This window comes from Elephas maximus, chromosome 12, assembly GCF_024166365.1.
Source record: "Elephas maximus indicus isolate mEleMax1 chromosome 12, mEleMax1 primary haplotype, whole genome shotgun sequence".
Classification (NCBI taxonomy): domain Eukaryota; kingdom Metazoa; phylum Chordata; class Mammalia; order Proboscidea; family Elephantidae; genus Elephas; species Elephas maximus.
This window is the reverse complement of record NC_064830.1, coordinates 59,047,235-59,070,714: the sequence shown is the minus strand read 5'-3', so window position 1 is coordinate 59,070,714 and position 23,480 is coordinate 59,047,235. Positions and strand designations below refer to the sequence as shown.

Genomic DNA, 23,480 nt, shown 5'->3' with positions numbered 1-23,480 from the left:
AGTAAAAGGCAGGTGGTTGTCCTGGGTGGAGCAGACTTGCTTGAGCTCAGTTACTGAAGGGTGGCATTCCAACCCACCATGGAAGAAAGACCTGCTTGTCTTCCATAAAGATTACACCTGAAAAAAGCTTGTGAGGCAATTAATTCTTACTAGGTTCAGTGTAAATCAGCTGGGTTTGGGGTTGGAGACAACAGGAGAAACCTAGGCAGGTTCATCACTTTATTTCAAGACTGTAACTGACAGTCATGGGAGGGGTTTCAGATAGCAGCTCCCTCTTTTGCAACTTTCTTCTCAGCTAGCATTCTCTGCTTCTGCTTGGCCAGGCATTTCCTGGCAGAATAGTGGGCCCCCAGGTCATGATCTAGGAAAAGAAATAGGAAGTCATAAACCACTTTTGCCATAAGGTTATTGAGTTCTCTGAAACACCAGTGAGCAGAGGTCTCAACTGTACAAAGCAGGAAAGTGCAGGAGCTGCAGGATGGCTTGAGGCAGGGGGTTCTCGGATAATCACTTAGGCCCAAGACCCATCTCTAGGCTACTCTTCATCGGGCTAAGCGTCAGCCATTGGCAGTGATATGTTCGAAAGCCTTTCCAGGTGGTTCTGCAGAGTTAAGACCCACTCTTGACAGCTGTGTGAAGGGTGGGGGTGTGGGGAAGCAGGTCCCTCCTGGGGGGCCTTGGGGAGAGGAGGCAGGCACTCACAGCGGTCCTGGTAGGCCTTGGACACCTGGGTGAACTGCTCCAGCTCCTTGGCACAGTTCTGTTTGTAGTTCTCGCTTTCCCTCTGCTGGCAGGCCTTCATCCTCTCCTGGATGATGTTGACAATCTCCTGGTCAACTTTGCTGAAAGAATGGGGGACAAGCAAGGAAGTATTAAAAGAACTATTGCCTTGCACCCAGGGAAAAACGTCAAAAAACCCAAGCCTATTGCCAGCGAGTCAGTTCCAACTCATGGCAACCCTATAGGATAGAGTAGAACTGCCCTTGACTGTTGACTGAAAGGTTGGTGGTTCAAAACCACCAGTGGCTCCAAGGGAGAGAGATGTGGCAGTCTGCTTTACAACCTTGGTGTTGTTGAGCTGTAACTGACTCCACAGCAGTGGATTTGTTTTGGTCTGGAGCCCTGGTGGTGCAGTGGTTAAGAGCTTGGCTGCTAACCAAAAGGTAGGCAGTTTGAATCCACCAGCCGCTCCTTCAAAACCCTATGGGGCAGTTGTAGTCTGTTCTGTAGGGTCACCATGAGTTGGAACTGACTTGACTGCAACAGTTTTTTTTTTAATCTTTATGGGAGCAGACTACCACATCTTTATTTTGCAGAGCTGCAGACCTTTCGATCAGCAGCCAAACCACTGCAGCACCAGGGCTCCTTGCACCCAGGGAAAGTAGGGTCAAAGCAGGACCACAGAGCCCTCCTCCCCAACGGAGGCATGTATCTCTATGGAGCACAGCCCGGCAGGACACACTGCTGTTGCACAGCTGGAGACCACTGAGGTGCACAGGGCTGGGTGCTGGCACATACTAGTCCCTCCGCCACTGCATTTCTGCCTCAAACATGCACAGGACATCCTTTTCCTTGCACTCGGTGATGTCGGGCACGCGGCGGAACTGCCGGTGGTAGTAGTAGTATCTGTTCTTGGCATGCTGCCGCTCGATGAACTCTGCAGAGAGAAACCCAGGTCAGATGCCCCATCAGTGCAGACAGGCTGCAGTTTCCACATCAGCCATGGAGGGGACAGATTTCCCAAATGCACCCAACTTTTACAGAAACGGGCACTTTGACTCCAAGAAGAGGTATGGTGGGAAACAGTCCTTGGAAGGAATGGGGGACCATGGTGGCATCACTGTTTACTGTGTGTCGGGGCTTGTCCTCAGCTCCCGCACATGCCATCTCACTGTTGCCACAACCACTCTCAGCAGCAGGTCCTTCCCATCTACAAACAGGGTACTGAGGCCTACAGATGGCTGGGGAGTGACAGAGCAGGGATTCGAACCCAGGCCAGCAGCCAAGAGCCCTGCTCTGCAGGCCCTGTTCTCTGGTGGTAGCCCACCCCCTGCTAAAGACCCCACCTTGCACAGCACAGAGGCCACCAGCCTGTGTTCTACTCCAGTTCTGCCATGGCTCACCTTTGTGCCTTAGCTTCCCCACTGGTACATTAACAAGTTGGACCTAAGGAGATTGCATCCAGGTATTTAAAATGCCTTCTAACAAATCACTACATGAGCTGGGCTCTCTGCTATGCTGATTCCAGAGCCTCCGGGAGTGGTGCAGATGGTTATACACTCCATTACTGGCCAAAAGATTGTTGTTCATGTCCACCCAGAGGCGCCTTTAAGACAGGCCTGGTGATGTGCTTCCAAAATAGCACAGCTTTGAAAATCCTCCAGAGCAGTTCTACTCTGCACACATGGGGTTGCCATGCCTCAGAATCAACTCAATGGCACTGACAACAACAAACAGAAGAGCCATATGAGGCACTGGTGGTTCACTGTTACAATTCTCACCTTCCATGTGGAAGACCTGGGTTCGATTTCTGGCCAATGCACCTCATAAGCAGCCACTGCCCGTCTGTCAGTGGAGGCTTGTGTGTTGCTATGATGCTGAATAGGTTTCAGTGGAGTTTCCAGACTAATACGGACTAGGAAGAAAGGCCTGGTGATCTACTTGAAAAAACCAACCAGTGAAAACCTATAGATCACAACTAGTCATGGGGATGGCACAGGACTAGGCAGCATTTTGTTCCGCTGTGCATGGAGGCTGTCATGAGTCGGGGGCCAACTTGATGGCAGGTAATGACAGAATGGCCACCAGAGCATGATAAATGCCCCCAATGTGATTTGTTGACCAAATGAATTGACTAATTAAATGAGTGGATGACTTGTGACTGAGATCAGAGTGTGCTCTCAGGCTGCTCCACTGAGCTGGACCCCAAACAGGGCCACCCAGACCAGTACTGAGCAGCCTGCCGGGGTACCAGACATGGAGATGTGGGCAGCTCACATGCTGGGCACACACAGAGGGCGAGTCACAGCATGTTCAGGCTGGGGGGACCTTGACCATCACTGACCATCCTGTCATTTTGTGGGTGGGAAACTTGTCCGAAGCTGGCAAACGACCACCCTAAGGGTGGGCAGCCAGTTAAAAGGAGCCTACTGCACACAGTGCTCCAGGGAAACTGAGGGCCAACAAGCCCAGGACACAGATGATTCCCACCCACAAGCCCCTGATGCTTGAGGAGGCTGGTGGCCAGGGGTGTGGTGGAGGGGCTTCCAAGGGGCAGGACTGAGGGTGTGGTTCCCCGAATGCGAGGTGCGGTGGGGGTGGGGGTGGGGGTCCCAGAAGGTGGGGCCCTGGGTGCAGCAGGGAAACCAAGGTGCCAAGACCCCAAAGCCCAGGGTGTTGGGACCCAGGGAGTGGTGGGGTATTGAGGGGGGCGAGGTCCGGGATGCAGTGGCCGGGGGAGGGGGGGTGCATGTGAGGCACCATGGCCGGGGATGTTGGGGGAAGGGGGAGTGGTTCTGCGAGGCATGGACTGGGGTGCAGTGGGGGCTCCATGTGAGGCCACAGGGCCCCAGGATGTACGGAGATGCAGTGGGAGGGACGATGCAAGATGACAGGGCCCGGGAATGTCCGGGGAGAGGAGGTCTCAGGGGCAGCGGTGGGGCAGGGGGGATGTTCTGGGAGGGGAGGCCCAAGGTGCAGCGAGGTCGTCCATGTGAGAAACCATGACCAGGGGTCGTTCCTGGAGTGGGGGTCCAGAGGACGGTGGGGGTATTCTGGAAGGCTAGGCGTGGGGTGCAGTGGGGGGTCCATCTGAGGCCACAGGGCGCGGGAATGTCTAGGGGTGCAGTGGGGGGGGGCCCATGCAAGGCGACAGGGCCCTAGGATGTGCGTGGAGTGGGGGTCCCGGGGGCGGCAGGGGTTGCTCTGAGCGGCGAGGCCGGGGATGCGGCGAGGGGGTCCATATGAAGGACCATGGCCCGGGGATGTCCGCGGGGCGGCGCGGTCCGGGGTCCGTACCTCTCACGAGGGTGACGGGCCGGTCCACGAGGAGGTCGAAGGCCTTGGTCAGGTAGGTGATGGGGTTGGGCAGTGAGGTCCGCGGCGATGGCGCCGGTGTGCGACGCGGGGGCTCGGGGTACACGTCCTTGTCCCAGCTGTCCGGCATGGCTGCAGCAGGCAGTGGGATCGGCTCCGGGGCCTCGGGATACCTCCCTCGGCCTACTTCGCCCGCAGCGAAGGACGCCCTGCTGGCGGCGTCTGCGCACTGTCGGGCGGCGGCGCGAGGCACCACGGGATTTGGACCCCCGCTCGGCCTGGCTCGGCACAAGCCTCGGAGCATGGGCGCCCCCGCGTGGGGCCTTGGCGCAGTTGCACCCGCGCCTCAGTCTCCCTTCACCGAGCGTCTGCTATGTGCTGGGCGCTCCTCTGGGGGCTTGGAATACAGCAGTGAACGAAACAGAGAGCCCTGCTTACCTCCTAAGAGGAGAGAGATAATGAGCACAGACATAAGGAATAAGTAAACTATTCATTTAGTACCCACTATGTGGAGGGGGGGGGAAACCCTGGTGGCATAGTGGTTAAGAGCTGTGTCTGCTATCTAAAAGGTCAGCAGTTGGAATCCACCAGGCGCTCCTTGAAAATCCTATGGGGGCAGTTCTACTCTGTCCTATAGGGTCGCTATGAGTTGGAATTGACTCGATGGCAACGGGTTTGGTTTGGTTCAGGAGGTGCCAGGGGAAACCCCTATGGCTGCTAACCAAAAGGTTGGCAGTTCGAACCCACCAGGCGCTCCTTGGAAACTCTATGGGGCAGTTATACCCTGGCCTACAGGGTTGCTATGAGTCAGAATTGACTCAACAGCAGTGGGTTTGGTTTGGTTTTGGCTATGTGCCATGGAGCAAGATAGGCATATTGTTGTTATTAGCTACCATTGAGTCTGCCCAATTCACGGAGACCCTGCGTGTGTCAGAGTAGAGCTGTGCACCACAGGATTTTCATGGCTGTGACCTTTCAGAAGTAGAGCACCAGGAATTTCTTCCAAGGTGCCTCAAACATCCAACATTTCAGTTAGAAGTGTGTGTGCTAACCTTTTGCATTACCCAGGGACTCCAAGATAGAAACAACCCTGCGCATATATGGAACATATGCTGGTAGAGCACATAAAACAAGCAAGTTAACAAATAACATAAATAGCCAAATCCCTATTCCTTCAGGAAGCCTTCCCAGATTGCTCAGCCTCTGCAGCCCAGCCTGGGCTCCTCTGTCTCTGCAAGGGCCCCCTCATGGACTGACTTAGCTCCTGCCTGGGGCTGAGTAGGAGGTGGGGACTCCTACCTGGACACCAGTCACAATGACCCAATTTTGACAGTTCCGGTGTGGCCCTGAGCACCATGGGGCCCTTGAGCAGCCCCACTGACCAGGAATGGAGAGCCCTGGATCCTGCTGGCTCCCCTCAGTGATCCCACACGTGGCACTGCCCTGGCTGGCATCCTGGGAGGTGCTGGCTACTTCCCATCCAGAGGCTGGGGCCAGGGACACACAGAATTTAGAGTCACGGAAAGGCCAAATCCTCACGTCAGGAACTCTGAGAAACACAACCTTCAGGCCCAAAGAACCTTAGTATTTGAGTAGTGTAGAATCTCAGCAACTAGCAATGCAAAACCCACAGCCCCTTAGAAACCTCTTAGGCCTATAAAACTCCATCTTTCTATAGCTATAGAATTCTATAACCACGGAATCTCTGAATCAAGACACAAGAGGGTTCAATCATTTAATTCCTTTTTCATTCAAAACTTAAGCTCAAAATTTAAGCTCATGAAAGTATCTAAATGTTCTTGGATCACAGGTTCTCGAGCATCAAACCTGTGTCACAAAGATAGTCAGACCCCTGCCACCTTCCCCAACAACCTCCACCTCTGCTGTTTGTCTAACCCAGCCCGACAGTCCCCAGGACAGGAACACCCTCTGCCTCCTTGTCAGCAAACTGAACTCAGACCCTCCTCTTGGCAGCTGCCATAGAGAAGCCCCTCAACCAGGGTAAATTGCACTCGACCTGACCAAGTTGGTCCTGTCCTGGGAGGGTCCCATGGGGCAGAAAACAGACTGAGTATGACCCAGTCCCCGGGCCATCAAGGAAAGGAATCTCCCATCCCAGGCTGCCTGTCTGATGCCCGCCCCCCCGCCTTGGCCCAGGCTGCCCCTGGCACTGGAGCCCATGCCTGCCATGCGAGATGACCCAGCTCCCTGCCAGGAGCTAAATCTGGGACCTGGCTTCTGTGTGTTCTGGCCCTGCCACTCGGCCTCTGGCGCCTGGTGGGGAGGCCCCTTCCTGGACCTGCGGGCACAGCCACCATGGTCAGTGGGGCCAGGGCGATGGTGGCAGGGGTGGGCTGGGCTGGGGCAGAGATGTCCACCAGCAGGGACAGTCCTGGGGTCTGTGAGGGGTGGGTAATTGGAAGAGGCAGCAAGAAGGCCAGTGCTGGGGTATCTGGGCCTAGAATGGGCAGGGAGATGAACAGACGACAGCAGCCACCTGCCCATATGGATCTACCACTCCAGGGCCCTGCTGGCCGAGCCCATAAGCAGGAAGCCTATGGGTGAGGAGGGCTTGTGTACTGGGTGCTGGTGCCATTCCAAAGACGCAACGAGTCTCCTGTCCTGTAAACGAATGGGGGAGGCAACGAGGACCACCCCAGCCCTCAGTCTGGAGTCTCTAGACCACTCTTCCAGGTCTGGGCTCTAGGACCATCCACCGGGAGATCCCAACACTGACCTCCCTTCACTTCTGCCCTCCAGTCCCACCGGAAGTTCTCTGCCCCTCGGCATGGGCACCTGGGCTTCCTGCCCCACAAGAGAAGCAGCCGGCACCGGGGCAAGGTGAAGACATGGCCACGGGATGACCCTAGCCAGCCTGTCCATCTCACGGCTTTCCTGGGCTACAAGGCGGGCATGACACACACCCTGCGTGAGGTGCATCGGCCAGGCCTCAGTGCGTCACCGGGGGGTTAGGGTTGATGCACAGCGGGGAGAGGGAGCACCCTCCCCAGCCCAACCATCTGGGGAACGTCCCAGTGGCTAGGAGCCAGAACTCAACTCTCAGGGTCCAGGAGGGGAAACTGAAGCCCAGATAGAGCCAGGTCTTGCCCTCTCATGAGAATGACGATCAAGAAGGCACAGGAGCGATCCTTACCTTTACATTTATCAACCATTGACCATGGGTAGCTCTCAAGGCAGCTCTGTCATTGCCCCCATTTTACAAGCGAGGAAATCGTGGCACAGAGCAGTTAAGAAACTTGCATGGACACCAAGATAGTAAGTGGAGGAACCGGGGTTCAAGCGCTTGTGCGTTATACATAATACATAATATATAACGTGTATAATGCATGACATAATATTTTAACTTATGAATATACATAACATATGATATGGAATATATTACATATACAATGTATGATATAATATTTTAATGTATAAATATGCAAAACATATATAATGTATAATATGCAATACATAACACTTATAATGCATGATATACTAATGTATTTTAATACAGAAATATTTAACATTGTATGTAATATATAGCACTATACTGTATGTATGTATGCTATATATGTGCTATATATGTATGATATAATAATATATTTTAGTATATAAACATATATAACACATAACATGTAATATATAACATATATGTAATGTATGAAATAATATTTTAACCTTTAGATATATAACATAATATGTAATATATAACATATAATACATGATTTAACAATATATTTTAATATATAAATACGTAACATAATATGTAATGTACAATACATAATGTGTGATACAATAATATATTTTAATATATAACACAATATGTGATATATAACATAATACATGATATATTAATACATGATTTAACAATATATTTTAATATATAAGTACATAACATAATATGTAATATATAATACATAATGTGTGATACAATAATATATTTTATATGTAACAAAATATGTAATATATAACACATAATACATGATACATTTTAATAAATAAATGTGGAACACATAACATGTCATATATAACATATATATGATTTATTTATGATAGAAAAGAGCCCTGGTGGCACAAGGGTTATGGAGATTGGCTGCTAACCAGAAGGTCGGCAGCTTGAGTCGACCAGGCGCTCCTTGGAAACCCTATGGGGCAGCTCTACTCTATCCTATAGGGTCCCTATGAGAAGGAATCAACTTGACGGCAATGTTTTATGTAACAACACATTTTAATATAAAAGTATTTAACTTATAATATGTAATAGAAAACATATAATGCATGATATACTTTAATATATTACATATTCTAATGTGGGGCAGTTCTACTCTGTCTTATAGGGTCGCTATGAGTCGGAATCGACTCGACAGCACTGGGTGGGGTTGGGTTAATATTTTGTATATATATAAATATATATACACACACACACACACACTCTTGCTGTTGGTTCCGACTCATAGTGACCCTACAGGACAAAGTAGAACTGCTCCATAGGGTTTCCAAGAAGCACCTGGTGGATTTGAACTGCTGACTTTTTGGTTAGCAGACGAACTCTCAACCACTGCACCACCAGGATTGCCTATATATATATACACACATATTATCCTTTTGTATTGAGGTCATTGTAGACCCACATGTGGATATAAGCAATAATACAAAGAGGTCCATGTGCCCTTCACCCAGTACCCTCAATGGGTATCCACATGGGCACCATGCAGCATCTTATTCAGATTGTCCAATCCTCCTGCACTCGAGTGTGGGGTGTGCATTTAGTCCCATGTGTAGATCCGTGAGCCCACCGCCTCAGTCATGGTTCAGAACATTCCATCCCAGGGGTCCTTCATGGTGCATTGGCCACCTTCCACCTGCCCCAACCTCCTGACAACCACTACTCTGTCTCTTATCCCTCCTAATATACTTTTTTAAACATATACGTCTTTTTTTTTGTATCAGCTTAACAAATACCCACGAAATCGTGAGTTCTGTTCTCGTTATAGCTTTTTCTAGAACCCACAAAGATACATTTATAGCTGTTAAAATAAAAGCTGCTTGTTCATACCCCACTAAAGAAGGCCAGCCCCCACCCCTGGGAACACTGCCCTGGGCTCTTAGCTCTGGGCTCTCTGAGCCCATCCTCTGTGGTTTGGTGGGGAAACTGAGGCTGGGAGCAGGCCAGGCCTTGCCTGAGAGCTCCAGTCACAGCCAGCATGGCCCTACCTGAGGACTCCTGGTAGAACAGGGAGAGAGAAGTGGCAGGGAGCGGGCACGGTGAGTGTTGGAGGTCAGCACGGGACTCCCAAGGGTGGGAGGGCCTGTGGCCTGCTCCTCCGCTCCATCTCCACTTCCCCTTGGGCCTCGGAAGGTTCCCCTCCATGCCCCTGTCCCTGGGTCTCTTCCAGAAATTTCCAAACGGGAGGAGGTAGAGGCAGTGACGATTGTGGAGACGCCGCCACTGGTGGTGGTGGGCGTGGTGGGTTACGTGGCCACCACTCGAGGCCTGCGGAGCTTCAAGACCATCTTCGCGGAGCATCTCAGCGATGAGTGCAGACGCCGTTTCTACAAGGACTGGTGAGGGGCCCTGCGGTGGGTGCTGGCAAGGGCCGATGGGGCCAAGTGGCTGGGCGGGCCCTACCATCCTCTTTCCCTGAGACCCTAGCCCTGTGCTGGAGTGATGGATGGGGGCAAAGGGAGAAGTGTCAACAGTGTGTGGAAGGCAGGAGAGTGTGGGGATGTGTGCATGTGTGTGTGTTTGCACATTGCCTTTAGTAAGACAGGATACTAGAAGACTGGTAAGGAAATCAAGATGGGAAGAATTAGAGGAAGTAAATGTTCTAATCCTCAGGGTAAACTAAAGGGCTAATTTGAGGGAATATTAGAGTTGGCTCTGAGCTTTTCTGGCAGCCAGAGTGAAAAAGGAAACAGGTAACTGATGAGCTCTGTCATCAGAAAGGGTGGGAGAGGCATTCTCAGGCCTCAAATCTTCCCTGTCACTGAGTCCCACTGGCTTGGGGACCCTTGCAGATGCCTCTCCTTCTCCCCTCTGGAGGCAGAGGCACAGCCTATTTCTCCCTGGTATCAGTCCAGTCCCCACCCCTTACAGGAGGTGACAAGCCTGGAGTCAGACCAGGTTGTGTCACCATGGACAAGCTGGCTGACCTCTTGAAGCCTCACATTGCGCCCCCCCACAACCATGTCGTGGGGCTGCTGTGAGTGTTAGATAGTGATGTATGCAAGGCACTTGGCAGAGCAACTGCTTGGTAAATATCCACTGGCCTTGTTCCTGCTGTCTCTACTGTTATCTATTTGCCCCTTGTCCAGAGCTTTAGCTTCTGTGAGCCTCAATTTCTTCACCTGTGCAATGGTGATAATCATTCCCACCTTCCAGAGTCCTAAGCCTCCAGCGTGGTGCCCGGCTATAGTACCATGCTACATTTTAGAAGTGGGATCAGCAGCTATGGCAATGTGGGCAGGTAGCGCTGGGCTCCAGGTGCTTGGAGCACTGTTCCCGAGCTCCTGTCCAGCCACCACTCACTCTCAGGCCCTGGGAGGTGAGAAGGGTGCCCACATTACAGAGGAGGAGACTGAGGGAGGGAAAGTCTATGGTGAAAGATGGACAGGGAACCAGCCCAGGGGCCCCAGGGGCGGTCCCAGCAGTGGTAAAGAAGGGAGGGGACAGGTTATGGGGCAGGGCAGGGCAGGCCTGGGAGCTGTCTTGGCTGGTGCCTCTGAGTGCCCTCCTGTGCTTGGCTCAGGCACAAGAGCAAGAAGAAAGCCTTCACCAAGGCCTGCAAGAGATGGCGTGATCCTGATGGCAAAAAGCAGCTCCAGAAAGACTTTGCCGCCATGAAAAAGTACTGCAAGGTCATTCGCGTCATCGTCCACACCCAGGTCAGCCCCAGCCCCATCCATACCCAGTTAGTCAGGGTGGCCAGTCCGTCCTTCACATTGGCTTCCAGGAGCCCTGGAAAATGTCAACCTAAAAATATCCCATGCACCAGGCATGGGCCCAAAGGTTTTGCTGCCCAGCCATACTGGCCACTGCAGCCCAGGGATGCTGGTTATGAGTGCACTCTGAGGGACTGTCAGCCATTGGCCACCACCCAGTAGTCAGCCAGTAGTCATGCCCTGAGGGCCTGGGCCTCCGGCCAAAAGTCCAGTGTGCAGGACTGGCCACCTTCTGTTGGCACAAGTGTGTGTATGAGTCAACGTTTGTACCTGAGGTCCAGGTCGATTGGGTGCACAGGTAACCAACACCCTCCTGACTTCTTCTGGAACATTCCTTGGGCATCTTCTCTTGAGAGAAGGCTTCCCTAGGCCCCCCAACTAGAGCCTCCCATGTCCCCCTGACCGCCACCTCACCTGTTCCTTGCACCCTTACAGTTCCTAGTTAACTATGTCCTGGGTTAATGTCCATCTTTCTCACCAGACTTGAGCTCCATGGGGGCAGAGTCTGTAGGGGCAGTGTCCCCAGCACCCACTGAGAGCCTGGTATGCAGCAGGTGCTCCACAAATACTTGTTGTTGAGCACTAGGCTGTGATCTAACTTGTTTCCTGCTTCCATCTGTGTGTCCCCACAGCCCGTGCAAGAGACATTTACAAAAATGAATCAAATCAGGTCACACCCCGCACTTGCAGTAAAAGCCTGAACTTCTCCCAGTGGCTTATATGAACTGCCTGGCCCAGCCCCTGCCCACCTCTAACCCCATCATGTACCACACTCCTAGCCACCATGGTCTCCTTTCTGTTCCACCAACTCCCCAGGATCTTTCCTGCCACAGGGCCTTTGCATGTGCTATTCTTGCTTATCAAAAAACTTCTTCACCTAGTGGCTCTTTTTTGTTATTGCTGTCACCTCCTCAGGGAGGCCCTCTCTAACCACTGTCTGTGAAATAATGTCCCCTTCAATGTTCTATTACTTAGCCCTCTCTGAGAGTTTACTTGGTTTCCAACTGTCCCTTGCCTAGACAGTGGCCTAGGAGGGCTGGGACCCGTACCCCAGTACCTAACATGGCACACGACACATAGCTGGATGAGTGCAGGCGAGAAAGCCTGCTGTGCCATGTCTGCACATGGGCTGTGACCTGCCAGCCACACTGTGTCTGCCGATGGAGGTGTGATCCACTGGGACCCGGCCGGCCATGCTGTATCGGTAGACAGGGATGTGACCTGCTGGGACCCAGCCGGCTGTGCCGTCTCTGTAGATCAGGGGTGTGGCCATGCCCTGACTTACAGATGAAGCTGCTGCCCTTCCGGCAGAAGAAGGCCCACATCATGGAGATCCAGCTGAATGGTGGCACAGTGGCCGAGAAGGTGGCCTGGGCGCAGGCCTGGCTGGAGAAGCAGGTGCCGGTGCACAGTGTGTTCAGCCAGAGTGAGATCATCGATGTCATCGCTGTTACCAAGGGCCGTGGCATCAAAGGTAGCTCTAGGGAAGGGCAGCGGCAGCTCCAGGGAAGGCTGCCTGGGGGGTCAGGGCCAGGCTGGCCACTCAGTCCTTCCCACTACAGGGGTCACAAGCCGTTGGCATACCAAGAAGCTGCCGCGGAAGACCCACAAAGGGCTGCGCAAGGTGGCCTGCATCGGTGCCTGGCACCCTGCTCGCGTAGGCTGTTCCATTGCCCGGGCTGGCCAGAAGGGCTACCACCATCGCACAGAGCTCAACAAGAAGGTGCGTCCGCAGCCTGCGCCATACTCCCAGCTCCCAGCAGGTGGGGCACATGACCCAGACACTGCCTGCCCCTGCAAAGGCTCTGAGATGCTCCTACCAGTGCCTGAGCCAGAGCACAAGTGGCTGATGGATGTGGACATGCCGCTGGCCCCACAGGCCCCCTCCTGCCCCAATGTGTCTCTTCTCCTGGCAGATCTACTGCATTGGCCGGGGGCCACACATGGAAGAGGGGAAGCTGGTCAGGAACAATGCATCCACCAGCTATGACGTGACTGACAAGTCCATCACACCACTGGTGAGGGGCATCCAGGCTGGCCGAAAAGGCCTGGTGTGGGCGGGGGCCAGCCCGGAGGCCCTGTGCCTGGCTGGGTGCTACCCGGCCTCAAGGGCTCAGGAGGTGGGGCCTGGTGGACTTCTCCACTGTCCCAAGTATTCTGCAGCAGGCACCACTGAGCAGCCACCTGGGTGGATGGGACCCCTGCAGCTCCCCATGCCCCTCCACCTTTCTGACATGGAGAAGCGGTGACCAAACAAGCCCTTGGAGGTGTCACCTCCACCCCTGGATGCTGGGCACAGGGCTTCTTCCATCTGGGCTGTTCTCCCAGCAACCTCTAAATCGGCAGCCCCTTTCCCAGGCCTGGCCCCTGACTCAGCCTCCCCCGCAGGGTGGCTTCCCCCACTACGGGGAGGTCAACAATGACTTTATCATGCTCAAGGGCTGCATCTCAGGCACCAAGAAGAGGGTCATCACACTGAGGAAGGTGGGCTGGGGATTGAGTGCCAGAGTGGGGCGGGGAGGCCAGCAGGAGGAGGGACTCACAGCTGGGGGGCGGGGGCAGAAAGAGGGGGGTTCTGGCAGGAGCTGGGGTGAAAATTCTGGGAAGCGGGAACTGTGGAAGCAAAGATGTGGACAGGGGGCAACAGGTGGGGGGGCGCTGGCCTCAATGCTCCCCTGTCCTGCGGGTCCCCAGTCCCTCCTGGTACACCACAGCCGTCGGGCCCTGGAGAACATCCAGCTCAAGTTCGTTGATACCACCTCCAAGTTCGGCCACGGCCGCTTCCAGACTGCCCAAGAGAAAAGGGCCTTCATGGTGAGTCAACCCGGTCCCTGGACTGCCTGCTCTTGTCGATACATTCCCCTATCCCAGGGTAGGAAGGAAGCTGGAGCAGATGAGTGCGGCAGGACGCCCCCTGCACTCATTTACAGGAGGGGGAGCTTTCGGAGTACAGCCCTGGCCGCTGACTCGTGTTGGAAGAGATGGTAGGGGCCGTCGGAGTGGACCGCAGGGCCCACCGTGGGTTAGCCTGATGACCGCCAGGAGCTGTATCCTCAGCCAGACCCCTATAACAAACGCTCCTTCTGCCCCTCCACCCTAGGGCCCCCAGAAGAAACACCGCGAGAAAGAAAAGCGGGAGACCTCGGGAGACTTCTAGGCGGCGGCGTCGGATGGACCCTGAAAGACGCGTGGCGCGTCCCCGCCTGCCCCCTCTTGTCTAATAATAAAGGCCTGGGGCTGTTCTTCCCGTAGTGTCTCAGGAATGGGGGGCCCCGAAAGGCTGCACTGGACCGTGGCCCAGGGTTCAAGGCCAAGGACAGGACGAAGGGACGCGGCCCTGAGGGTGGGGCCGTGACCGGCACCCCAAATCCGGGGCCTGGCCCCAGGTGCGCTCGGCATTTCACACCTGCGCTCCAGCATAGCTCAATGGCGCGTCCTGGAGTTTGGGAGAGGCAGGGCCCCCGGGCGGAGCCCAGCGGAGGGATTGGAGCCAGTCCTCAGGGGGCGGGGCCTCGGGGAAATGGCCCAACAGCCGTCCTTCTGAGGGGCCGTCATTGATGGGCGGGGCGTACTGGGAAGACGGGATAGGACAGGTCCACTGGAGGGGGCGGGACCTACTGAGAAGGAGGGCGAAACCCTTGCCCCAGGAAGAGTGTGGTTCCGGGAGGGGCGGGGCCTCAGAGGGTCTCGGGGGGAAATTGCCTTGGTGTTCCTGGATGTGATTGGTCTCCTCGATAGGGGGGCCGTGATCCCGAGTGTGATTGGTCCTGGGAGAAGGGGCAGGCGGAGGGGCGGGGCGGTGCCCGGCCGTCCTGGGGTCTGTGGCCTGTGGGCTGTCGCATGCGGCAAGCGCGCAGCGAGCCCGGAGGCGCTATGTCTTTCTGCAGTTTCTTCGGGGGCGAGGTTTTCCAGAACCACTTTGAGCCGGGTACGGCCTGCGGCCCCCTCCTGGGAGGGCAGCTGGGTGGGGGCAACGCAGGAAGCGGGCGTCGCTGCCCTCGGGTGATGGAACCCCGGAGCTCCGGGAATGAGGGCTAGCGGGGCCGCCGTGGAGGAGCGTACATGGGTGAGAGGATCGCGGAAGAGGGGGCGTCTGGGGGACCCGGAAGGGGAAAGGGACATTATAGGCGGGGTCGCAGTCCTTGAGTTCAGGCGGTGACACGGGGAGGACTGTGTCCGGCAGGGCGTCCTACGGGGGAAGGGCAGATGGGGTGGGGTCGGGATCTGGGTCAGGGTCGAGACTTGGAAAGGGCGGGGTACACAGGCGCGGTGGAAGGGCTTGTGCAGGGGCCCCTCCATGGGGCCTGCCCCAGATGTTATGGCCCTCCCTATTCCTCATTCCAGGACCTGCGGGTTTGAAAGTCCGCAGACACAGAAGGTCTCGTTGGCATTCTAATGTGCTGGGCTGCTGCCTCCCCCACCTGCTTAGAGCCTCCTCGTTGGGTAACCAGGAGTGGCTACCTTGGCTTCGTTCCTGGTCCAGCCCCTGTCCTCTTGGCCATTTAAGTTTGAAGTTTGGCCAGACAGCCTGGGGGATGGGTGTTCTGTGAAAGGTCTGTCCTCAGCCCTGGCCCCAGGCTCTGGGAGCGTCTGATGAGCTTCTTACTGGGCTGGGCCTGCCTGGTAATGGACTAATCTGGTAAAAATATGGGCACAGGCAAAACCAGGACAGTCAGTCTTTCTGGGACTGGATCTCTCCAGGGAGGCAAGTGGCTGGCAGCATCGCTGGGCAGCTGTGTTGCCAGCTGTGACAAGGCCGCCTGGGCAAAGCCCTGCCCTGAGACCCTCTGGCTCTGGGGCCTTGGTTGTCCCCAGGCTGCTCAGGCAAACCAGAAACTTCACTCCCATGTAGCTACTGAGCTTCGTCTTTGCTTCCACCTGAAGTTCTTGGCAAAGGCCTGGTAGCTCACAGACATCCTGGGAGGCTGGGGGCAGGGGGAACAGAAAGGTGCTTCAGGGCCCCTGGAGTAGGGCTCCAAACAGTTTCCTGTTTTTGAGCTTTCAACAATTTTGCAAGTTAGTTTTGCAACTCTTTCCCCCGCTCAAAGTGATCTTCAGGGAATGAGTTGAAATCAGCCTTTCTCCTTGACCCTTCTATTCCATCTTCCTGGGCTCCCCGTCTGTCCAGGGACCATTTTTCTCCTGCCTGGAGAAAAGGCTGGTGGGTGGGTGATCAGCCCGGGGTTTCAGTGGTCACTTGAGAAAGGGGGTCCAGTGGGAGGCGCTGAGTGCTAGAGTGCCACTGTGCGGGACCTGCCTGCAAGTGGGGGTGCTGTGTACCTATCTGCCTGCCTGGGATTCTTCCTGGTTGCACACGGTCCAGCCGTAGCTTCCTTATCTGTAAAATGGAAATGCTGGCCTTTACTCGGCTAGTGGAAGCGTCCATGAGACAAGTGTGGTTGGCACATACCCTAAACTGGTCAATGCTAGCTCAGCGGTGTGTCTCCCCTGCAGAGTCAACAGCGCAGCCCATGGGTAGGGGTGTGGGGAGGGTCTATGGCCCACCCTTGGAATGGGGGCAGCTCTGTTCTCCTGGGTTGAGAGCCTGCCCCCAGAAGAGCTGGATCTCCACGCCTCTTGTTTTACCTCCTTCTGCCCCTAGGCGTCTATGTGTGTGCCAAGTGTGGCTATGAGCTGTTCTCTAGCCGCTCAAAGTACGCACACTCGTCCCCATGGCCAGCGTTCACTGAGACCATCCATGCCGACAGTGTTGGCAAGCATCCGGAGCACAACCGGCCTGAAGCCTTAAAGGTGGGTGCTCGCAACAGGGGGTTCTTTGTGTGCGCCCCCAACTCTAGGGGCTGAGAGCCTGTCTGTTTGAGGCCTCTGGCTCCAGCCAGGGGAGCTGCCCCCCTGAACTATTGGAGGAGCCTGGTGTCCTAGTGTGAACATAGGAAACAGGATATCATTTCTGGTACCAGCACCAGGACGAAGGTCAATGTCCTGTGTCAGCAGCTCACTTGGGAATGGGCATGCAGAGAGGAGCACTGCCTGCTGGTGGCCCCACAGGTCATCACTGCAGCTGTGCTTCATGGGCTGGGTGCTCACGTGGCTGTTGTGTGGTCTTCCTAGGTGTCCTGCGGGAAATGTGGCAATGGGCTGGGTCACGAGTTCCTTAACGACGGCCCCAAGCGGGGGCAGTCCCGCTTCTGAATATTTAGCAGCTCATTGAAGTTCATCCCTAAAGGTGAGTGTGTATCAGGGCAACAGGCCTGCTGAATGTTTTGGGGGTCCAAGGTCAGAGAGCACATCATTTGTTCTTTGTTCATGTACAATGACCACATCACACTGCCCAGGGTCACCCCAAGAGATGGCAGCAGAGCCGGGATGAGGGGATTGACGTCCTGCCTCCTCTGCCTGCTTGATCACAGGTGGCCCAGAAGGGGCACCCAAGGGCTGGTATGGCGAAGGACCTTTCTGGAGATCTGGCCTTTCCCTGCAGCTGGGTGGGCAGAGGCTGAGGGTCTGGCTGCAGGCTCAGACTTGCTTCTCACCTTCTCTGTGCCTGCTTCCTCCTTGCCAAGTGGCATGGGAGGAGCACCTGCATCACAGGGCTGTCAAGGACAAAGGCAATCAAAGCCAGGCACAGGCCAGGCACATTGTAAATGCTCAGTAACCACATGCTCTGGTTGGTGCTGTGCTTACTGTGGCTTGTTGGTGTCTGGGGAGCTGTGTTTCATTTCTGTGTTCTCTCTGAGCTCAGCTGAGACATCCTGATCTCTGGTGTGGGGCTCCCATCACATAAAAAATCTAAACCCACTGCCGTTGAGTCAGTTCCCACTCATAGCAACCCTATAGAACAGAGTAGAACTGCCCCATGGGGTTTCCAAGGTGGTCATCTTTATGGAAGCAGACTGCCCCAACTTTCTCCTATGGAGCAGCTGGTGGATTCCAACCACTGACTTTTTGGTTAGGAGCTAGGCACTTAGCCACTGTACCACCAGGGCTCCTTTCTCATCACATAAACCCTTCCAAATCTCCACCCTTCACCTACAGGCCTGTCTTTCTGGGGACCCCTCCCCAGGCTTTGTTGCACTGATCCCAACACAGTTTCCTCCTCTGTAAAATGCAGTTGCTCACAGCACCTCCCTGCTGCCCTCGTTGTGGGGGTTAAGTGGGGGTGTCTGTAAGGGCCTCACACACAGTCATACTTTCAGCCATTTGTTGTTATTGGTCTGTGTGAAAGAAGAAGAGACTCCTGCTTCTCCTGCAGGCTTCAGGGGACACAGTGGGGGCACACAGACCTCCCCACATTTGGCATCTGCGTCCCTCCAGCTCCCCGGCCGGTGGATTGTGGGGCGCACCAGTCTAGGGAAAGGTGCCTGAAGTTGTTTCTCTCCCCTCTCTCCTTTCTTTCAGGCAAAGAAGCTTCTGCCTCCCAGGGGAAGTAAGGAGGCAGCCCACACCTCCCAAGTGGCCACACACATCCACCACACTGTGGTCACCTCTCCTTGGAATTAGAGCCCACTGACATTCAGCGGGGGAAGGTGGGATAAGGTGGGGCGGGGGCTGGAACAGCAGAAGCACAAGTAGGTGTTTCTTGTTCGCCCATACCCCTCTTTGCCAGGATGGGGCCGAGGGGCCAAGCAGTTGTCTCATCTTGGCCTTAGAATCTCAAGGCTGGGACTCTTGGCTTCGTGGGTCTTGAATGACATCAAACCCCCAGCTTCTTTTCTCAGCCTGGCTGCCTCTCCCTTCCTGTCTGCACTCACCCCTGTGGGGCCCAATTCCCAGAGGGGCTCTGACACTCACCAAAGCCCATGCTAACCCCCTAAACTGTGAGAGAGATACAGGGCAAGTGGAGGCTGTCCCAGCCAGCTGTTCCAGCCTGGTCACTGCATGATTGGCTCTGGTTAAACCCTTCCAGGACCACCAGGGCACTGATGGCTTGTGACCCACTGGGGGAGCTGGTTGATGGCATAGCCCCTGACCTGTCTATGAGAGGCAAACCCCTGAGCCCCAGGTCACAGTCTATGCAGATACAGCTGCCTCGCCCAGCTTGGGAAGGCAGCTGTTGCTCCATGACCTCCGAAGAGCTCCAGGCGAGCCGTCGAGGTCCCATCCTACAGTCCATGTCCGCAAAGTCCCTTCCCAGGCTGTGCCTTAACATGTGTGCTCCAGAGCTCTTGCCATCCAGGCAGTGGGAGATGCTGGAGCCCCCCACCCTCTTGAATCCTCTCTGGAGCCAGCAGGTGGAAATCATTAAACTAAGGATGCCCAGGCCTACCGCCTATTGATGTCACAGATGTCAGGATACACACAGCAGGCACAGTTATTTCATTTGTTCAATTATCTATTGAGTCCATGGTCCATGCAGTCCTGTGCTCAGTGCTGGGGATGCGGCCATGAGCAAGACAGGCAAGGTCCTGTCTGGAGGGGCTTATGTCCTCCCTAGGGAGACAGACAGTTGACCAGTGTTCTAAGATATCAGCAGGTTGGTCCAGGTGAGAGGGCAGGCGGGGGTTGGGAGGGGTCAGCATTAACAAAAAGCAGTGAGGTGGCCCTGGCTGAGGAGTCCCTTTCAGGAGGGGCTTCTGTATGCGCTGGGCTGCCCTCCTCATTTGGAAGATGTATCCATCTCTGCCCTGCTAGGGGCCAGCTGGAATCATCCCCTGATTCCAGCTCGCCTGTTCTCTGTCTTCCTCCTACGTGGACCCCTCTAGATCCCAAGCTGGTCACTGCTCAAGTGGAGCCTGGCTCTGCGCTGCCCTAGACATGGAGGGTCTGATGGGTCCTCAGGGACTGCCCCAGCCCAGCTTTGCCCAGAGGCAGCCCTGCAGGTGAGTGGGGAGTGAGCATTAGTGTGTGGGTGCAGGGGACATCTTCACAGTCACCCACATGATGAGTCTCACGGTAACCTGAACGGCAGGTACTTCTGCAGGCAGGAAAGGGTGGCCCAGAGAGGTGGAATGACCTGCCTGAGGCCACATAGCTGGGAGAATGGGGAGGAGCTGCTCCTTGCCATCATGGGCTGCTGAGCAGGGCCCAGCTCAGGCCAAGAGGTGTTGGATGGTGAGGGAAGGCCTGGTGGGACTGCATGGTGCTCCTCTACCTACACCTGCCCTTCTCCGCTCTTCACCCAAAATGAGAAATACCAGCTCTGGGAAGGCCTTGGCCACCTCTGAGACCAGACATGGTAGTTGAAACCCATCCAGTGGCCTGAGGGAAAAAGACCTGGTGATCTGCTTCGGTAAAGATTACAGCCAAGAATACCTTGTGGGGCAGTTCTACTCTGTAACACATGGGGTCAGCAGAAGTCAGAACCAACCTGATGACACCGAACAACAATTTGGGGGCAGCAGGCACATTGCTTGTGCTTGGGGCAGTGACCAGGCTCTTCTCCCCTCTCACAGCACCCTGAACTCTGAGTCCTGGGCCAGCAGTCCCTGAGTGGACACCAGGGCTCAAGAACAGGAGCTTCCTCCTGCAAACTGGGCCAGGTGTTTAGGGTCACTTCCCTGGGCTTGGACCTGTAGCAGGGTGGGATAAAGGACCTTTTCTGCTGGAGCACAGACAGTTGGCTAGGAGGGTGCTTGGGATGTGAGAGCTACAGGGGCAGTGACTGGGTCCCTGCACTCCAGATACCCCTCACTTATTTGCATATCCACGTTAATTGGATGGGGGTGGGCCAGGAAGATTCAGTGGGGCTGGCAAGCAGTGACCCCCCAGGGGTGGGGAGAGCAGGGTGAGCCCCACCCCGAGGCCTCCTTGCGCTGGTGGAAGGCCATGCATAGACCCTGTCTGCAGAGGCTGCTGGAGCAGGGGGATGGCATTTCTAGTTCCTAGAGTGTTTCATGTGGAATCATAAATCACCCTGCGCCCCTATCCTGCTGGGTTACACCACAACCTCCCGATAGTGGCCCCAGTGCTGGGTTACATCACAACCTCCCGATAGTGGCCCCTCGAGAAACAACGCTTTGAGGGCCGGGCTCCCCTTCCCTACCTGTGTCTCCTTCCTTGCCAGGTGGAGCCTCTGGGAGGGTCGGGGATACGGGCAGGCAGGGTGGGCACCCGGGCTACGGTGGGTGGAGAAAGAAGAAATGTATCTGGGACGCCTTCGATCCCAGCAGGATCCCCAGGGCAGCACACATAAACGTCTGCAAAATGGATGGGTGAAGTTACGATGCTTTGGACTTCAGCTCAGTCGCGGCTTTCCCTTCCCCTGGTTATAAGTGACACGAGTGGCAGCCATGACCCTGATGCGAGTGCGGCCGGGGGCAGGTCCTGACCATGCGCGTGGGCAGGGTGGCTAGGAGGGGGCGTCCGGAGGGGTTGGCGAAGGGCACCGCCAAGCCAGTCCGAGGCCACCACTACACACCCGTTCCCATACACAGTCCTGGTAGGAGGCCCAGCGCGACCACCCAATCCGAACCCTAGTCCTCAAGGGCATCTCCCTGGGGAGTGGGCACCGAGGCCGTGCGCTGCGTCGACCCGCAAGAGACAGTCTCTGCCCTGCGGGTACGTCGTGGCACGCTGGCTCCTTGCGCGTCGCACTGCGCAGGCGCGCGTGGGGCGAGGGCACCGCTGCAGTTTTCCGAGGCGCCGCCGGAGGCGTAGTAGCCGCTCGCCTGAGAATCTCGGGTCCCCGTGGCCACCCCCATGGGGTACAGAGTGGTCAGCGCGGGCGACCCCAGTTCCCTCGGCCCACGGGGACACAGGCCGAAGCTTCCCTGCGCCCTAAGGTGCGGGGACCGGTGGGGGGAACCCACCTTTGTTGAGCTTCGCGAGAGTGACGGGTGCAGGGGGAGCAGTCGAGCCCCGAGCTGCCCCTTCCTGAGTCAGCCAGAGCTGGGCCGGGCCCGGGGCCGACCTGGGAACGGCGGGGGAGGGACATGGGTGGAGGCTGGATGCTCCTAGCCAAGCTCCAACCTCTCTCCCGGGCAGTGGGCGGGGCCCACGTTACTGATGCCTCGCCCCCTCCCCCTACTGCCACCTGGCCCGCCCCAGGAACTAGGTCCTAGGGCTCTACCTCCCTGCATCCCTCACCTGCCCACTTCTCTCCCCACAATTTCGACCTCCTTGTAGTCAGCCTCTCCCAGCCAGAGTGATTTTTGCAAAATAGCAATCCGGAGGGACCAGTGCCTGAAGAAGGACGTCATGCTTGGTAAAGTAGAGGGTCAGCGAAAAGGAGGAGGGCCCTCCACAAGAGGGATCGACACAGGGGCTGCAACAATGGGCTCATGCATAACAACCATTGTGAGCATGGCACAGGACCCGGCAGTGTTTCCTTCCGTTGTACATGTTGTTAGATGCTATCGAGTCAGTTCAGACTCATAGTGACCCTACGTACAACAGAACAAAACACTGCCCGGTCTTGTGCCATCATTATAAACTTTGTTATGCTTGAGCCCGTTGTTGCAGCCACTGTGTCAATCCATCTCGTGAAGGGTCATCCTCTTTTTCGCTGACCCGCCACTTTACCAAGCGTGATATCCTTCTCCAGGGACTTGTCCCTCCTGGTAACATGTCTGTCATGGATTGAATTGTGTCCCCCCAAAAATGTGTATATCATCTTGGTTAGGCCATGATTCCTAGTGTTGTGTGGTTGTCCTCCATTTTGTAATTGTAAGGTTATGTTGAGAGGATTAGGGTGGGATTGTAACACCACCCTTACTCAGGCCACCTCCCTGATCCAGTGTAAAGGGAGTTTCCCTAGGGTGTAGCCTGCACCACCTTTTATCTTCCAAAAGATAAAAGGAGAGGAAAGGAAGCTGAGAGCTGGGGACCTCATACCACCAAGAAAGAAGCACCGGTAGCAGAGTGCGTCCTTTAGACCCAGGGTTCCTGAACAGAGAAAGTCCTACTCCAGGGGAAGATTGACGTGAAAGACCTTTCTCCAGAGCTGACAGAGAGAAAAAGCCGTCCCCTGGAGCTGACGCCCTGAATTTGGACTTCTAGCCTACTATAGGGTTGCTATAAGTCGGAATTTATTCAACGGCAATGGGTAGGATAGGTAGGGTAGACTGTGAGAGAATAAATTTCTCTTTGTTAAAGCCATCCACTTGTGGTATTTCTGTTATAGCATCACTAGATGACTGAGACAGAATTTGGTACCGAGACAGTGGGGTGCTGCTCTAACAGATACCTAAAATTTGGAAGCAGTTTTGAAACTGAAAATGGGTACAGTTGTGGCAATGGCAGAGGACCCGAAGAAGCAGAGAACTTGCAGAGAAGTGGCAGCAGCAGAAAATAAGCAGCAGCAGAACCAGGAGACCAGCGTGAGATGGTGCTAGAGCTGACCCATGGAGCGAGAGACCTGAGTGCCTGTGCACAGGAGGCTTCCTGGTGGAGTGGGGTGCCTCTGGGCACTTACTTATTGGTGGAACTAGACTTGCCAACCCACAGAGCAAGAAATCTGAGTGCCTGTGCACAGGAGGCTTCCTGGTGGAGTGGGGTGCCTCTGGGCACTTACTTATTGGTGGAACTAGACTTGCCAACCCACAGAGCAAGAAATCTGAGTGCCTGTTCACAGGAGGCTTCCTGGTGGAATGGGCTGCCTC

General features: G+C 55.3%; 3 protein-coding genes across 3 annotated transcripts; 2 read left to right on the top strand and 1 right to left on the bottom strand.

Annotated features, from left to right (window-relative positions):
- Window positions 1-206: 206 nt before the first annotated feature.
- On the bottom strand, window positions 207-4,266 carry NDUFB10 (NADH:ubiquinone oxidoreductase subunit B10). Its single transcript, XM_049904613.1, has 4 exons — window positions 4,018-4,266; window positions 1,519-1,657; window positions 703-842; window positions 207-361 (listed from the first exon to the last, which is right to left on the bottom strand). Exons 1-4 carry the CDS (start codon window positions 4,163-4,165, stop codon window positions 258-260), a joined length of 531 nt encoding a protein of 176 aa, XP_049760570.1. The 5' UTR covers window positions 4,166-4,266; the 3' UTR covers window positions 207-257.
- On the top strand, window positions 4,164-14,205 carry RPL3L (ribosomal protein L3 like). Its single transcript, XM_049905004.1, has 11 exons — window positions 4,164-4,516; window positions 6,193-6,358; window positions 6,796-6,988; window positions 9,435-9,603; window positions 10,788-10,923; window positions 12,268-12,454; window positions 12,543-12,703; window positions 12,897-12,998; window positions 13,369-13,464; window positions 13,675-13,794; window positions 14,081-14,205. The coding sequence occupies exons 1-11, from the start codon at window positions 4,164-4,166 to the stop codon at window positions 14,135-14,137; spliced, it is 1,740 nt and encodes a 579-aa protein (XP_049760961.1). The 3' UTR covers window positions 14,138-14,205.
- A 542-nt stretch (window positions 14,206-14,747) lies between these two features.
- On the top strand, window positions 14,748-22,977 carry MSRB1 (methionine sulfoxide reductase B1). Its single transcript, XM_049903896.1, has 4 exons — window positions 14,748-14,908; window positions 16,583-16,731; window positions 17,053-17,167; window positions 18,340-22,977. Exons 1-4 carry the CDS (start codon window positions 14,821-14,823, stop codon window positions 18,369-18,371), a joined length of 384 nt encoding a protein of 127 aa, XP_049759853.1. The 5' UTR covers window positions 14,748-14,820; the 3' UTR covers window positions 18,372-22,977.
- Window positions 22,978-23,480: the final 503 nt, after the last annotated feature.